Source organism: Clarias gariepinus, chromosome 25 (genome assembly GCF_024256425.1).
Source record: "Clarias gariepinus isolate MV-2021 ecotype Netherlands chromosome 25, CGAR_prim_01v2, whole genome shotgun sequence".
Taxonomy (NCBI): Eukaryota; Metazoa; Chordata; class Actinopteri; order Siluriformes; family Clariidae; genus Clarias; species Clarias gariepinus.
The window spans coordinates 22,040,073-22,057,083 of record NC_071124.1 but is presented as its reverse complement, the minus strand read 5'-3'; the positions used below and the strand labels follow the sequence as shown (position 1 = coordinate 22,057,083).

Below are 17,011 nucleotides of genomic sequence, written 5' to 3'. Positions count from 1 at the left end.
TTCTTTTATTTCAGTTGTTTCATAATTATTCTTTAATACATTAAAAAATGATCTTACTTTTTTGTGCAGTATATTTGTTTTTGGTGTCTGTTGTTTATACACACACATGCACACACACACACACACATGCACACACACACACATGCACACACACACACGCACACACACATATACTGTATATACTTACAGTATCAGCGCAAGAGGGAAAAAAGGGGAAAAAACTCTGCCTGTTCTTCACTTTTTGTTTTTCTCACCATAAAAATGGCAAAAATCTAACTTTTCATATTACTTAGAAAAAAAATTGCCTTCTACGTTATATGTTATAAAAATCAAGAAGGTATAATCAGACTGATCTCTAACACTACCATCAAGTCTGAGACTCACTATTTATCAGCTTGTGACAAAGTTATCGTTCAATAATCACAGTTATCTTTTTTTTTGTAAACAACTAGGATTTTTTTAAATGCATGTTTAATATTTACTGTATACCGGCTTTATGTTTCTGCTTAATATCTCCAGACATAATCTATCGGGTTTCATAATTTTTTATTCAAATCCTATTTCCTGTGTCTTTGCACCAGTTCGTTCTTGTGCCTCTTGTCATTGTGAAATCTTATCAATGTGCTCGTCATGACTGAATACGGCATTTGGATTACAGCGAAGTCTGACGTACTTTCTAACTGCGCTCTTTGTTAGACGTTGAATAGCTCTGTCAACATTTCCTTTTCTTCTCGGCCAAGTCACACTTGACGGATGACGAAAGACAAGATAATAACTCGTCTTTCGGGCTTAGCTCTGCTTTACACGCATATTTTGAGCAGAAAAACTAAAAAACTAATAACTTCCTGTAAAGTTTAAGAAATCGGCCACATTAAACTAAGCAAGGCGAGACACGAGCTAAATAGGCAACCATGTGTGAAGACGAAATCCAGCCCATAAATGGCTAAAGCCTGAAGTCTGTGTTATATAAACCCCCACTTCTCACAGGGTCCCGTTTTCCCCCCTTCAGCCAAATGTTCCCGAACCAGAAGTTTTGCCTGCGAAGGCAATCACACTTGATAGGCTTGGAGTTGAGCGAACACCCCGCAATGGGCATGAAGCCAAAACGCGACCAGGCCATTTCTGTGATTCTTTCAGCGTGCACTGCTCATTAATCAGCGGGCACCTGGGAGGAAGCGGGGGAGCGGAGACGGCAGCACACGAGTGAACAGGAAACGGGCGGAAAAATGTTAAGTTGGGCCAGAAGAAAGCAGGCCAGGTAGCAGATCTGCTTCTGCAACAGGGGCTTAAAGTAGGACAATCAGGCTGATGTGCGAGCACACAATTCCTGACAAAAAGCACTAAATGAAGCTATATGTGAAGTATCGTAGTGCTTCCTATAAGAAGGAAGTCGCACTACTGTATATACTGTATACTGTATATAAGCAGCCTGGTCTTAAGGTTATGTAATGTGGATCTTCTGGTTCGGGTTACTGGAACACGCCTGTGACTCGTCCGACCCTCTAGCACTATAGAACATGGAATTGTCTTGAATAAAGTAGAATGTATTTCAACACTGTGTAAGCTAGCGAATAGCTAATTAAAATGTAATTATGCACCTATGCTAATAAGGTATGGCATGCAATATAAGCACTTTTTAAATATATTTTGATTGTGGTGTATTGACTTTTCTTGTTTTTGGATGGAGTGGCTCTGTGTCACAAGAAATTAACTGACGATAAAGTACGTACAGTATACGTATCATACTGTTAATGCAAAATATCGCAGCTAAATAGTATAATGTATTGGTAATTTATTGCTTACATTAACTCTATTACTATAAATGATTGTATATTAGTTCTATATTACTATAAAATATGGTGTAGTAGTATTACTACATGTATAGTCTATTATAATAAAGTATGGCATATTAATGCTCTATGACTATAAATTGTGGTGTATTAATACGATTTATTACTATAAAGTATGTCGTGTTAGTACTATATAACTTTAAAATGTGGTGTATTCATACTAAATTACTATAGAGTTTGGTCTGTAAATACTCATCTCATCATCTATACCACTTTATCCTGTATTCAGGGTCACGGGGGGCCTGGAGCCTATCCCAGGAGACTTAGGGCACGAGGCAGGGTACACCCTGGACAGGCAATTTGGGAATGCTAATTAACCTAATCTACTGTACATCTCATTGGACTGTGGGAGGAAACCGGAGTACCCGGAGGAAACCCAACAAGCACGGCAAGAACATGCACACAGAGACAGGAATCAAGCCTGGAAAGGAATTGAACTCGGACCCTGGAGGTGCAAGGCGACATTGCTGATCACTACACCACTGTGCCGCCTCTATCAATGCTATATTATAATAATATATGGCATATTAGTATTTTTGCTTGATGGTAGAACTGAAATGTGCAAAATGCTTAAAAAAATATATGGAGTATTAGTAAACTATTACCTTAAAATATGGTTTATTTAGACAATCTTACAATAAACTATGATGCATAAGTAATATTATGCATAAGTAATATATTAAAAAAATTCTGCTGCTGTAGTTTGTCTTTTTAGCTGCTCCTGCTGCGTTATAATAATATAGTACAACATATTTTACATTAATATATTACTGTATTATTATACAATTTAATGTATTAGTACTATATATATATATATATATATATATATATATATATATATATATATATTTATGTCTGCGTGTGTGTGTGTGTGTGTGTGTGCACATGTTATTACCATAGAGTGCAGTAGCTGTGTACGAGACGTGCTGGGGCTGCTGAAGAAGCCATGGTTGGGCAATAAATACTCATCGGCGTCCACGGCCTCGTCCAGATCCACGCCACTCATCAGACTCCGGTAGTATCTGGAGTCTGTGGGACTGGGCAGGTGCATCCGCTCATCACCCTGCAGCACAAAAAATATTAATACAGGGGACGCATTGCATTGCTTTCTGCCTTAACATGAGTAACATGGCTGCGTCCAAATCTGCTGGTACAATTTAAAGGTATGTTGACAAAAACTAATAACTAAATATGAACATTGGGAAGGTATACTTATATACAATACAACAATGAATTAGATTCTGAATAAGAGTTGATTATTTTATATAACAGCGGCCCTGATAGTAGTTCAACTTATTATAAAAAATACTTATTTCAAATGAAATAAGTTCCAATAAAACCCATCTCACCTGAATGACCAGGTAGCGTGTAGGATCTCGAGCCATTTTGGAAAACTCAGCAATGAGCTCCCTGAATCTCGGTCTGCTCTCTGCGTCAATCATCCAACCTGAGATTGCCAAGATAACAAGACTTTGTAATATTTGTATTTACCTTACAATAGCCAAATTAAAGCCAGTATTTTGCATGAATCTGTTCTTTGATGATATTTTCCCTAGAAGACAACGCACACCCCAAACCTCCAAACCTTCAGCACTTACATTTGACCATGATCATGTAGACGTCGATGGTGCAGATAGGCGGCTGAGGGAGTCTCTCTCCTTTCTCCAAGACGCCTGCGATCTCATTGGCGGGGATCCCGTCATAAGGCTTCGTCCCGAACGTCATCAGCTCCCAAACGGTCACACCTCCAGAGACAACCACATGTTATAAAAACATCACCTTCTTCAAGAGCTCATTTAGCTAACAAGTGACCCAGAGTGACCCACAGTGGCTTAATAAGTTACTCTTATTGCTATGGCATTCAACAACTCTGAAACATTAACTAAACGTACACTCACGCTACTCTTGCACATGCTGTTTAGTAGGACAGAGAGATGTGTTTCTTACCATAACTCCATACATCACTTTGATGAGTGTAGGTGCGGTGAAGGATGGATTCAAGGGCCATCCATTTAATCGGCACCTTAACACAGAGGAAACATGACAACGGTAAAAAAGAGTTCTTACAAGAATGACTTAATCACTCAAACGACAGACGGGCAGAGCTGTAACGGAAAATGTCACCCTGAGCATTTTTTAAAATCTGCATATTGCTCTAGTTTTAATTATTAGTCGACTACCTCCTGACAGTCATGTAGTGGGGTTTAGCTCTCGCTTCAGGGGAGTGAAGCAGCGGCGCTTTGGTGTTTTACTTTGTTCAGCTCAAACAGCTTGTCAGATTCCAAATCTTCATCTTTTTTTAATGCATCGCTGCATCACCGCAACACCATCCCACGCGTCATCTCATCGATCTAAGTCTCTCGTGTGACCCAGTTCTGTGATTTCCCCTCCAACATTCGCACTCCTCTGCTTCTACACTAGAGTTCTTATTAATGTGGTTTTGAACGTCGCTGGGATAAAAATAAACAAGTAAAGAAGCTCTTGAGGTCTTGATGCTAACCAACAACCAAATGAATATTTACCAAAAAAATGATTTCATGTTTTTCAGGGTGGAGTTTCCCTTTAAGGTTAGAGCTCTGATCTGCCAGAATATTAAAACCACTTAGGTTTTGGATTCCCCTTGTGCCACCAGGGTGACTCTGGCTCCTCGGGCGTGACTCTGCATGGCTTCTGGGGGTTGCGCTGTGGTGTCTAGCAGTACATTCTGTGTGTGCTGTGAGTTGCAGGGTGGAGTGTTGGATTGTTTATCCTGCGCATATAATTGGTGCAGATCTGGGGAGTTCGGAGGCCGGACAAGTCGCTGTCCCTGTGCCACGGTCCCTGTGGGCATGGGTGAGCGTAGAAAGCCTTGGGTGCCCATGATTCTGTCATCAGGTTATTGGTATAAAGGTGTGTTTAATTCACCTGGCAGTGGTGTTCATGTCATGGCTGATCATGTATAAGATTGAGATTGTTACAGTTTTCAAAAACTGTTAAATAATCAGCCCTTGGATGATGTACTGTATTTTGAAATGGTCTGTAAAGGATTGTACTTGGGAACAGACTCTATCTGCGGTAATTGCGCTAAGCAGCCTGAGCTATTTTAGTGACTAAACACTGACACATACAAAACTCATGAATTCTGCCAAACACTACATGCACTACGTGATAAATTGCAAATGCTATGTTTTTTTTTCTTCCCCAGAATAAACCACCAGGCTCCAAACATCACCCATCATATAAGAGTCATGTACACACGCACCTTCCCTCCGTCTGCGTGGTACTCTTTCTCATCGGCGCTGAGGAGTTTAGCCAAGCCGAAGTCAGTGATCTTGACATGCTGAGGGGTTTTTACCAGCACGTTGCGTGCGGCCAAGTCCCTGTGCACCAGGTGGCGCTCTTCCAAGTAGTTCATGCCCTGAAATACAAAGCAAAGCACTACTTTCCATAATAATGGAAAAGACTTAAAAATAGAGAACAAAAACAGCTGGATTTTCTTAACAAGAACTGTTTTTTTTTTTTTTGTAATTTGTTTAAAAATGCAATGAAGCATCCAAAGTGTTTCACTCCTCTCATCACTGGTATCTTTTTTCATATTTAAAGCACTGGAGGAATTAAATTTATTTCCATCAGAGAAATCTGAAAAATGCTGACAGATATTTTTATCTGCCTTCCCGTAGAGTTTATCTCAGTGTATCAGTGTGACACCAAAGCGAATAGACAGATGTGATTCCCGTGATGAAAATAATGAAAAACCGCTCTGCTATCCTCAAATTTATAATTCCTTACGGATTGATATAATATCTCTTAAAATGGATTTCTGGAAAAATAAGACTGCTCATTTTTTGACTGATCTCTAATGAGAATGATTTCGCATAACACACACACACACAAGCTCCAAAGTTTGCATCCCCATTCGCATGCACTTTTTAATTTTATATCAATGTGCCTCAGTATGGCCTTTAATGCAACTCAGCTTCAGCTTTTTTTTCTTTTATTTAAAGTACAAATACTCTTAAGGATACGAGCAAAGATATGAATGAATAGTGAAATCCATCCATAAACCTCTGTAATCCAACTAGGGACCGTGGAGGCCGATAATGACCACTGTATTTTTTCCCATTTTTATGGCCAACATTCACGAACTCATTCACACACTACGAGCAATTTGGGAACACCAATTAGCCTAACCTGCATATCTTTGGCCTGTGGGAGGAAACTGGAGACCCAAAGTAAACCCACCATGATCCTAATTTGGACACTTTAACATTTGTTGTTCCTTGCGACTGTCGTCATTTTAAAATACAAACTTGTGCACTCAAATGTATAATAATGAACCACAACTACGGTAAGTGTTAAAACAGACAAAAGGGGCACAACAGGCCAAAGCCAGGTCTGTGCACTTGACTCAGGCTTATGCACCCTACTGTAAGTGATAATTGGCTTGAGTCAGATCCAAAATTGAGGCCGTTCTCCGTACCTTCGCGATCTGCACACACCAGTTTAGCAGGTACTGTGAGCCGATGTTGTCTTTGTTCGTCTTGACGTAGTCGAGCAGGCAGCCGTAGGGCATGAGCTGGGTCACCAGCTGAACGTAAGAGGTCAGGCAGATGCCCAGCAAACGGCACACGTGGGGGTGTTCCACGCTCGCCATCACGTAAGCCTCCTGAAAGCACATGAATGAGAATTTGCAGTGAACTGGAAGTGCTTGCTTGGCATCCCTGCAACTATTGTGCAAAGTAGATATATCACAGATAAAAATATTACTCAAGTAAAAGTAAAAGTCCTACATTTACATTTGAACTTGAGAAAAAGTGCAGAAGTAATCACGTTAAATTGTATTTAGGTATCAAAATACTGAGCTTGTATTTCTCGTTGAGCTCGTTTTAGTCTTAACATCACAGTAAAAGTCTTTCTCTCCATCTCGTTCTCTGTTTTCGTCATTGATACACAATTGAGATTTTCACGGGTCGAAAGCAAATCATGCAATTACACATAATAGTCAGCAGGTGGCGCTTCAAATACTACTCAGGACTGTGTTTATGGAGTGCAATGCCACAAATATAGTGATGTAGAAAGTACAGATATTTGTTGTAGGACGTAACAGAGTAAAAGTACAAAGTATGCAATAATAAAACTACTCAAGTAGAGGAACAAAGTGAATGTACTGAGTTACCTTCCAACTCTGGTCGCGAGTGTGCTGATATTATGAACAACCTAGCATGACAACATAGCTAAGGAACATCCGACAAAAGAAAATAACACCTTATTGATAGTTTCGATGGATTTGATATGCACCTGAAATGCCTTAGAGTGTTGAACACCCACCTTTAAAGTAAAAAAAAAAAAAAGGTTTGTCATAGAGTGATTTTTACTAGGTGGAATAATTAGCATAAATGTTTTCAGAATTAGGAGCAAAAAGTGTAGGAAAACACAGTGCTAGCAACACACACCTAGTCAAATAGCTAAAAAAACAAACCAAAAGAGATGCTAGCCAGACTAGCCATAATATACTTTACCATGTTATATTAGCTATAATTTTGGACAATAAGCTCTACTTTCATATAATCTTTTTTTTATTATTATTCTGTATTAGTGCACACAACAAGCTAACTAGCTGTTCATTTCATCACATTAGTGGCCAGCTTTTAGCCAGCTACGTAGGCTAGCAATGAATTATTATTTGTCAACCTTTGATAGTAGCTAAATGCTAATATTTAAGCCAAATCCTAGATTGAGGGAAAAAAAGACACCAAACAGGCTAATAATGAGCTAGCAAAAAATAGCTAGCAGAATAGCAACAGTAATTAGAACCTATTAAGGCTAGAAAAGAATGTGTGTGTGTGTGTGTGTGTGTGTGTGTGTGTGTTTATGTGCGTATGGGGTTCAACACGAATTTTCAGCGTAATAGTTGTGTCATGCTGGAATGCAGCTTTACCGGAAGGCCCAAGGAAGAAGAAAAAAAAAAAAAAAAAACGAATCGACTCAGAGACAAAGTCACTTTCTGGAAAAGACTTAAAGCTCGGCCAATACACATAGCTGCTCCTTTCCTCTTTGGCCATCAGGGAGTCGACGGTGTGTATTCCAGATGGTTCCACTTGCAGCACATCCTTATTAATATTTGCAGGCCTGTTCCCTGTCACATTTCTCCTTTCTGTAAGTTGTTCTGCGCAATCAAAGGCAGCCGTGTTTGCATATCTAACTTATCTTCAGAATAACCCTGCCATCCAACACATCCTCTTGTTCAAAGCGGATTTTCTTTTGAACTAATATTTTTTTAATCCTCAGAAAGACCTTCTCGCTCCAAGGATCAAGGACGAGCGGCTGAAGCAGCGCTCCCAAGAAATACTAAGAAATGCAACATAACGCTGTTTCAGCACACACTCTGATTATGCATTCTCGCCCAAAGCTTATTTAAATAGTCATGCAAAACTCCTACGGTAGATATAACAAAACCTTGTCTTTTCACACAGTACAAACACCACCCCAAAATAAAGTTTATGATATGTTACTAATTAACTGTTTTTCAATTTTCTATAATCTATAGGACTCTGGAAGAAGAGTTACCTCCTGTTATCACTTCAATTAGAGCAGCTATAACCAATCGTTCCTTCAACAACTTCTCTGTTTACCTGCTCTTGTAGTCTTTTCAAATTGTGAGTCACTGTAGCACAATTTGCAATTTGAAAAAGTTATTTCTGGCTATGACAGGAAGGTGTCAGAACACACAGAGCATTGTGGCTTGATGCGTATGGAGCTGCACATCCACAGACTGGTCAGAGTGACCATGCTGACCCCTGCTCCAACAATGGGCATGTGAACATCAAAACTAGACCATGGTGGCCTGGTTTGATGGATCACATTTCCTTCTGCATGATGTGGAAGGCCGGGTGTGTGTACCTCAATTACCAGGGCAATATATGGTTCCAGGATGCCTTATGGGATGAAGACAGTGTGGTGCTCTGGGTAAAGTTCTGCTGAAAAACCCTGAGTGCAAGCATTGATCTTGATGGTCCTTTGACTTACCTAAGTATCGTTGCAGACCCAGTATTTATTCCCTAATGGCAGTGGTCTGTCTCAGCAGGATAATGCACCCTGCTGCACTGTGAAATTTATTTAGGAATGGATTTGAAGAACACGACACAGAGCTCAAGGTGTCCGAATTCCCCAGATGTCTAAGTCTAATTGAGCTTCGACGGAATGTGCAGGACAAACTCATGGATGCCACATCCTGCTATTGAAAGGACAAAAAGAATCTGCTGCTAACACTAGATAACGTCACAGCACACCTTCAGAGGTCAATGGATTGTAAAGTCCATGCGCTGGTGGTTCAGATTTTATGATGCGCTGATTTTATTGCTATGGCTGATCGGTGTACAGTTTAATAACTTTGAGTAAACACGTACGCTAGCAATTAATACATGCACATGGTCATTGTGTGACCAAGCATTGTTCTGACAGGAAGTCAGGTTACAGCCCTGACTTCTATTCACCTTGATTTAACAATGCTTGGTCTGTCAAAACAATACTTGGGAAAATATTGTAATAAAACAAATTAAATAACATGTACAAGTATACAGTACCGTAAAAGTTTGGATCCAAGTTTGGATTTATCTTCTACATTTTAGAAAAATACTGGATTTGTTTATTCATTATTTTTTTTTCAAAACTACTGAAAAAATGAAATAACACATACTGTATGGCATATAGCATAAGTAGGAGACAAACCTCAATATTAACTGTCCTAGGGAGATTATTGCATATTTAGATTTTGAAGACGTTAAAAGGGGTGTCCAAACTTTTGACTGGTAGTGTGTTTATGATTTGAAAATCAGGATAATATTGTGCACTACTGTTTTTTTTAATTAGCGTATTCATTTTGCATTATATTAAGGTTGAGTTCTTCATCATCATCATCATCATCATCATCATTGCAGTCTAAATGCCAAATAAAGGCTGGTAGATGAGTACTGCTCAGTTTATCCAAAGCCACAGAGAATCCTGCTGCTAAATATACCATCTGCTTGTCTCTCATGAAGTTCTAATCAAGATCAAGTAAATGTGCGAAACATCATTCTAACACCGAATCTCACTAAAGTCAAAGACATGCCAATCTCTCATCATTAAAGAGACAAAAAAAACAACAACAAATAAACAAACAACTCACATCCAGGATCTCCTTGTTAGCTTTCTGCAGCGTGGACTCTCTCAGAACCTTAATGGCGACGGGGATCTTCACGTCTTCTCCTTCAGGGACCCATAAACCCTGCATCAAGAGATTCGATTTATCTTCATATGAACATTCATCACTTTTAGACAAAATATAAACAGCTTTCTCGAGCCAGTGGCACAAAGGAGTCTGTGTCTAAAAGAGTAGGAATAAAATGTCTCAGATGCGAAGCCAAGCAAATGTAAAACAACTTCTGAACGTCCGGTGAGGATTTAGCGTGGCAGTGAGAAATCAAATGTTTTAAATTTAACTATGTTTCCTAGAAACAGGAAGTCTGTTATATCTACATATACATGTACTATCTGTATGTTTATTGTTTACTGTAAAATAATTACATAACAAAAAACAATCTAATTGATCTCGTATAGATCAAAAAATCTTTTGATATACATATTTCAAAACACTTAAACATAAGAAATAAAGTCAGATTTGATGTGTAGAAGACGTCTATGAGGTCACGTGATTTGCGTATTGCATACAGGTCATGTGACCTCAGCCAAGAAAAAGGGTAGTCACCTTGTACACTGTGCCGAAAGCTCCGGAGCCGAGCACTTTGATCTTCTTGAACTCTGTCTCTTTGAGGACACGCAGCAGAGCCTGGTTCGGAGCTTCTCCGCTGGGAGTGAGAGGCTCCACTAACTGAAAACACACACACAAGTCCTGTCAGGAAACATCTCTACACACTCAGTGAGGAGCACATCCTGCCTTGATGTGCTGCTTCCTCTCCCATGATGAGCGATACAACACTCGGCTTTGTTAAGGAAGACGTTCTCGTGTCCTACTTATCAGCCTCTTGGGCCAGATAACAGCGCGAAGACTAAGAGCGTTTCTCTTCGCCGCTGAACAACGGATGTCCCACTGACCCAGACCGTGTATTTATAATACACATACACGATAGGAATAGAATCTTCAAGATCCTATCAGTAAGTATAAGTGATTAAGTATTTAAGAAAATAAACACAGATCATCTTAATATGTGTGAGCGAAATCACTTTATGTACGAGGGATGTTCGAGTCAAACAACTACAATGTTATGTAAGAAAACTTTTCCCTATGATGTGATTCCAGTCATATTGTTATTTTAGATCTTTGAACAATATTCGATTATAATACATTAGATGACTGCAATATCATAAATAATTCTTCAGCTCATGAATTATGATGAAGTTTTTAAGAAATGATTGAATAAATCACATGAGAAACCTAGAATTTTTTCGATCGACCTCCAGACCAATCATAACTGAGAATTCAGCGTTGTGACATAACCCTTTCGCTCTTTTATTAAAACATGAGTGTGTCTTCTTGTTGAGCCGAACCTCTCTCTCCTGCAGTAATCTGCGCAGCGTTCTCTTCCTCTTGATCCTGCGTCTCCTGATGAACACAGCCACGGCCAGGCAGAGGATGACGAACGCCAGGAGCCCTCCCACCACGCTGGCGGCGATGATCGACGTGCTCGTGTCACTGAGGAACATCAGAAGAGCTCGTTCAGACAAAAAAAAACAGCTTTTTATTGGCGTTTTTAGTTTTTCTTTTCTTATTCTTACTTTGTTCCTCTACAGTCTTGGAGTTCTGGTCCAGTGCATCTAAAAAATGAATACACAAAATGTCGTCACAAGATGCCAACATACAGTACTGTACAGTTCTTGGCATGGAGGAGAGAGGATATCTAATCTCACTAAGGTCACGTTAGCAGGAAGAAGACGTGTGCTCTTACCCTTGCGTGCAGTTGGGGTGGCAGAGCTGGCACACCCGCGTGCTGTCCGGGTATTTCCACACGAGGGTGTCCTTTTCCCCAGGGATACCCTGCGGGCAGCGCGACACGCAGTGCGGCCCGTCTTTGTAATTAACACACTCCATACAGTTGTCGGGACCCTGACGATGAAAACACCAGCTGTTACACACTTATGCACCGGCACACTGCATCCTTTTATGGCCTGACTTACACTTATCTAATGCTAACACTAAATTTCTTCAATCTAGTGGACATACTATATGTGTAAATGAAAGTTATGAATGAAAAATAAAAGTAAATAAAAGTAAATGGTATTGTGCATCCGGACAACACGCATAGCAATCATGCAAACCAGACCATCGCTGTGTGACGAGTGGGTTAAATATCTAGAAGACTAACTAGTGAGCAAAGAAGAAGAGCCTCAAATGGACCAGATTATCAAGTGTAAAGGGCAAAGATACTAAACTTCAGCTAAGCAGAAAGAAAGAAAATAAGAAAGAAAGAAAGAAAGAAAGAAAGAAAGAAAGAAAGAAAGAAAGAAAGAAAGAAAATACCATATAGAAGCACAAACATTCAGAAAGGATAGACGGACACACAGGAGGGACAGGTACAGACAGACAGACAGACAGACAGACAGACAGATAGATAGATAGATAGATAGATAGATAGATAGATAGATAGATAGATAGATAGATAGATAGAATATACAGTCATGGTAAAAGCACATACAGAGAGAAAGGATAGACACAGGCAGAAGGGATGGATGGATAAATAGACAGATAGGTAGATAGAAATATGTGAGAAATAGACAGAAAGAATGGATAGATAGACAGACAAAAACAAAAAAGTAAAGACAGTCAAATTATAAACAAAAAAATAAAGAAAGGATAGATAGATAGATAGATAGATAGATAGATAGATAGATAGATAGATAGATGGACATAAAGAAAAGCAGACTGAAAAAAAGAAAGAAAGATAGAAAGAAAGAAAGAATAGATAGATAGTCAGGTTAAAACAGACAAAAAGGATAGACGGACACACAGGAGCAACAGATAGATAGATAGATAGATAGATAGATAGATAGATAGATAGATAGAGGGATGAATGAATGGATAGATGGATAGATAGATATACTTATCCATCCCCAGGAATGGGACAGGAAATGAGGGGAAGTGATAGACTGATTTGGGAAGACAGGATGGTGTTAGATGTGAAGGTTCACGACCCCTCCAGCCTGCTGTCTCTTTCTAAAACAACTACAATCCCTCGTTCCTCCTCCTTGAGCTCCATCGCAGAGCCGCGTCAGCTCGTTAAGGTTGCGTACGGTTGTGGCGAGGTGTCTTTCCTCCACTCACCGGCCCACTGCAGGACAGACTCCCGTTCAGAGGCTTGCACTCGGGGTCACACTCCAGACACGTCCTATTGGCCTCACATTCACGTGGCTCGCTGTTCAAAGAAACACAGCGTTCGTTATTCTGTTATTGTGCAAACAGAGATACAGAGAGTTCCTCGGTAACTACAGATTAAGCTCTGGAACATTCTGTAATATTGCACAGACATGTCAGACTTAACGCTTGGGGGCAGACGTCTTAACGACATTACAGCTACGTCTGCATCTCACATAACAAATACAGTACGAGGCACTGGGTTCTGGAGTTGGATATACGCTGGATCTGATACTTATTCAAAATTTATCCTCGTTCTGCAAATTCATACTTCAATACTGTGCAAAAGTCTTGACCCCCCTATTTTTTCATATTTTCTATTCAGAGAGCCAGACATTTTTATGTATTTTAATGTTTTTGGCTCTAATTTTCAGTCCATTTGTTAAGCCCCACAGTGACCTATGAATCATTCAAGCATTAACAAAAAATCATCTAACTTAAGGCATGAAAGAGTAAGAATCAGGTGCAGATGATGACAGATGATCAGGCCAGTGATTAGTATACTGCTGATGCTGAATGCTGAGTGGTTGGAACAAACGAGAGGGGAAATGAGGTCGCTGCTGTACCAGTTGGTGCAAATGTTGGAGCTGTGACATACAGTACACTAGAGCTTCGACTCACCCCTCCAGGAGGTTACAGGAAGCCACGCAGCTTCTCTTGCGCGTCCGGCTGACGCAGCGCAGGCACATGGTGGGCCCCGGACCCCAGCACCCGTCAGGCGTACACATCTTATCGCAGGTACGGTTCAGCGCCACTGCAGAGGACAAAATAAATAAATAACAAAGTAAAAATTGTGCCTTAAAGGGTCATATCAGGTCGTCTTATGTCATGTGATCACATATAGGAAATCGCATAAGAGTTTCCTAAAGATGATTCCCAAGTTCTCATGTAAGCCTTGGTTCATTTTGTTTTGAAAGCAAATTACAGATTTCAATTGCCTCATTGAATAATTTGGGTACCGTCCTTAAAACCGCAGCACTAGGAATTAACTCTAGCAATTCGATTTTTGTGCTAAAAACAATCCAATATGAAGTAAAATCCGTACAACAGAAAGTGGAGTTTTCTTCCTGCAATGAACGGACGGTCTGCTTCTCGGTCTGAAACAGGAGTTTCCAGTGATCTGGACTGTTGTAGCACAAATTGGGGTTTGATGCGATGACTACGTCGCCGTCGCTGATCTCACGCAGAGCACGCAAGCCCAGGTGCGTTATGGAAGTCCCGGTGACACCCAGGCTCACCGTACCGCTGTGAGAGGAAAACAAAATAATGAACGGGTTACGTTTTAGTATTGATATAATAAGTGGTCCCTATTTAAAAAAAAAAAAAGTTAAAACGCTTACTGGTGTTTGGTTCTTCCACGGATCACCTCTAGGTTTTCGAAGGGGCTGAGAGAAGGCAAGTCAGGTGACCACTGCTGGATCAGGAAAGTGCCTGGGAACGAAGGGGAATAAATCAATTGATATACCAAAATAAATCCGATGGTGACACAATGTGACACAGTGTTTCGTTGTTACTGTTCGCGCTGTTAATTTTAGCAAACATCTAACAAATGTTGTTAGATATCGTAGCATTGTAGTAATTCCTCAGATTATTTTGGATGATGTTCAAGTCAAAGCAAGAACTGTGCAGAATGATTGTACAGTGAGTAAGTGAGTATGAGGTCAAAAGGTCCCATGATTGGGATCTGAAACGCTGGCCTCCCAGGAACTCCCAAACAGGACAAACAGTCCTGACCTCACTCTAAGCTATTTCCGCAAGTTAGCGACAAGTTAACCGTCGGCCAGGATTGTTCTGTAATACGGCCTCCTTTAAAACGTTCGCACCGTTCAAAATATTCTACAGTTTTATGTCTTCATTCATCATGAATTTCATCTTTATGTATGGTTGGACTTAAACGCATCTCGTATGTGGATCACCGAAAAAACCAAACAAACAAACAAAAAAAAAACTGTTTAAACCATGACCTGAGGACAAGTGTATTAAAAGGCTGGGTTAGTCCGTAATGCTTGTTTGTGTTGGACATCTTCTTGTCAGGGATTTTACAGACACGTCCCACACGTCCCATCTCGCTGCATCGATTTTATCCTAGTCTAACAGTGATAACGGTTCTGTGAGCACAAACATCCATTTGGGGGAAAAAAGATAAGTGTTTAGAGATGAGTTTTGATGAGTTTAAGGGCTTAAATTTGTTAGGGAGCATAAAGACTGGACTGAGCGGAGTGATGGAAAAGGTCATGTGACTCATCTTAACAGACCTATAAAATAATATAAATATTATTTGAAGTTGTACTAACCAGTAATTTCTTTGACTGTTTTGAAAACTTCAAGTCTGGCAGGATCGAGTTTGGGAGTTTTGGTAAAACTATCCCTGAAAAGCAAAAAAACATAACATTAAGAGATGACAAGAATCAAGTCTTTTTTTTTTTTTTTTTACTAATATGATGTAGCCATTTTTTTTATTTTACTTCATCCACTAAATCCGAGCACACTAGATAAATCCAGCACCGCAGCAGATAAAAGTCTTATTTAATGACAGAGAAAAATCCCCCTTTAGCCATCCAGGGATTCCAGCACAATACGGTAACGGCTAAGCCACTCATTATATCTGATTTTGTTTTATTTTCTTAGCATGATGAATGAGATTTTTTTAGCTCACCCTTCGAACGTTGTCTTCAGAATGGAGATGTCTCCAGTGATAGTCGTGCAGTTCTCAAATGAATCAATGTTGCTAGCATTGATTGACATGACGTTAGTTAGACGACCCTCTCCCAGTCCAGGGCACACTGGAAAAAACAACAACATAAAAATACACGATGAAAGATTTTATCAGTTTTAAAAACCTAGGACCTGCACGTTATATCTGAAACTCTCTGAAATCGCAAAAATTAGCACAATATAGATGTATTTAATGTAACATGGTCTTATTTGGTCTAGATGTGATCACGAAGATCTTAACCTAAACCTAGTAATATTATACTGTATATATAAACTGAGGCAAGAACAAGTTCAAACAATGATGTGAGGCAAACCCTCAAGTCTGCCTCTAAGCTCTGCCCCAATGTTCCATCTTGGGCGAGTAACAAAGTATCAAGCAAGTTGATACCGGTCTATCTTAGTCATTATTTTTTTCCATACAGAGGTTAAACTGTAGGAAATTAATAACTTGCCGATCTGATTTTATAGAAAAACTATGAACAACAGAGTAAACACTAGAATCGTTAATGTCTTTAAAAAAATCTTTTTATCTTTTAATTATTTTTTTTTTCTAATCATTTAAAAAATTTTTTTTTCCAGATTTTCTCCCTAATTCAGTCGTGTCCAGTTCCTCCCTGTCACTAGGGGGCTCCCACATTAAGCTACTACTACCACTCATTCGGGAGGGCAGAAGACTGTCACGTGTTTCCTCCGAACCGCGTGACGCCATCTGACCGCATCTTTTCGAACTGCTCGCTCACGCACTGTTGGGGGTGTAACACATTCGGAGGACAGCGCTATCCGCCTCTTCCGCTTGCGGAAAACCACTAAGCCACATGGTCTTCATTAATTATTAGATATTAGACTTTAAATCTTCCAGTATTTTGTGAAATAATTTTTTATTCTTCTACGAAAACAATTTGCCATCAATTTTTTTAATTAAATAAAAATCACATTTTGTACTTTTGTACACATTTTGTGCTAATGCATTTATAGTTACATCCATGAAACAAGTCAGTTCATATTATCACTTTTGTTTTAGCAGCTATAAATATTCCTTAGAAAAGCATTCCACCATATC

At 39.6% G+C, this 17,011-nt stretch overlaps 1 protein-coding gene across 1 annotated transcript in view; it reads right to left on the bottom strand.

Annotated features, from left to right (window-relative positions):
• Positions 1 to 17,011, bottom strand: part of egfra (epidermal growth factor receptor a (erythroblastic leukemia viral (v-erb-b) oncogene homolog, avian)) — a 63,753-nt gene that overhangs the window by 5,817 nt on the left and 40,925 nt on the right. The window contains exons 9-25 of the mRNA XM_053486330.1: positions 15,893 to 16,019; positions 15,531 to 15,604; positions 14,577 to 14,667; positions 14,282 to 14,481; positions 13,858 to 13,990; positions 13,147 to 13,237; positions 11,774 to 11,931; positions 11,604 to 11,642; positions 11,376 to 11,520; positions 10,576 to 10,698; positions 9,997 to 10,095; positions 6,310 to 6,495; positions 5,092 to 5,247; positions 3,798 to 3,873; positions 3,449 to 3,595; positions 3,200 to 3,297; positions 2,746 to 2,913 (exon numbers count right to left, since the gene is read on the bottom strand). Of these exons, the coding sequence (XP_053342305.1) occupies positions 2,746 to 2,913; positions 3,200 to 3,297; positions 3,449 to 3,595; positions 3,798 to 3,873; positions 5,092 to 5,247; positions 6,310 to 6,495; positions 9,997 to 10,095; positions 10,576 to 10,698; positions 11,376 to 11,520; positions 11,604 to 11,642; positions 11,774 to 11,931; positions 13,147 to 13,237; positions 13,858 to 13,990; positions 14,282 to 14,481; positions 14,577 to 14,667; positions 15,531 to 15,604; positions 15,893 to 16,019 (2,111 nt within the window). The remainder of the gene's footprint in view (positions 1 to 2,745; positions 2,914 to 3,199; positions 3,298 to 3,448; positions 3,596 to 3,797; positions 3,874 to 5,091; positions 5,248 to 6,309; positions 6,496 to 9,996; positions 10,096 to 10,575; positions 10,699 to 11,375; positions 11,521 to 11,603; positions 11,643 to 11,773; positions 11,932 to 13,146; positions 13,238 to 13,857; positions 13,991 to 14,281; positions 14,482 to 14,576; positions 14,668 to 15,530; positions 15,605 to 15,892; positions 16,020 to 17,011) is intronic.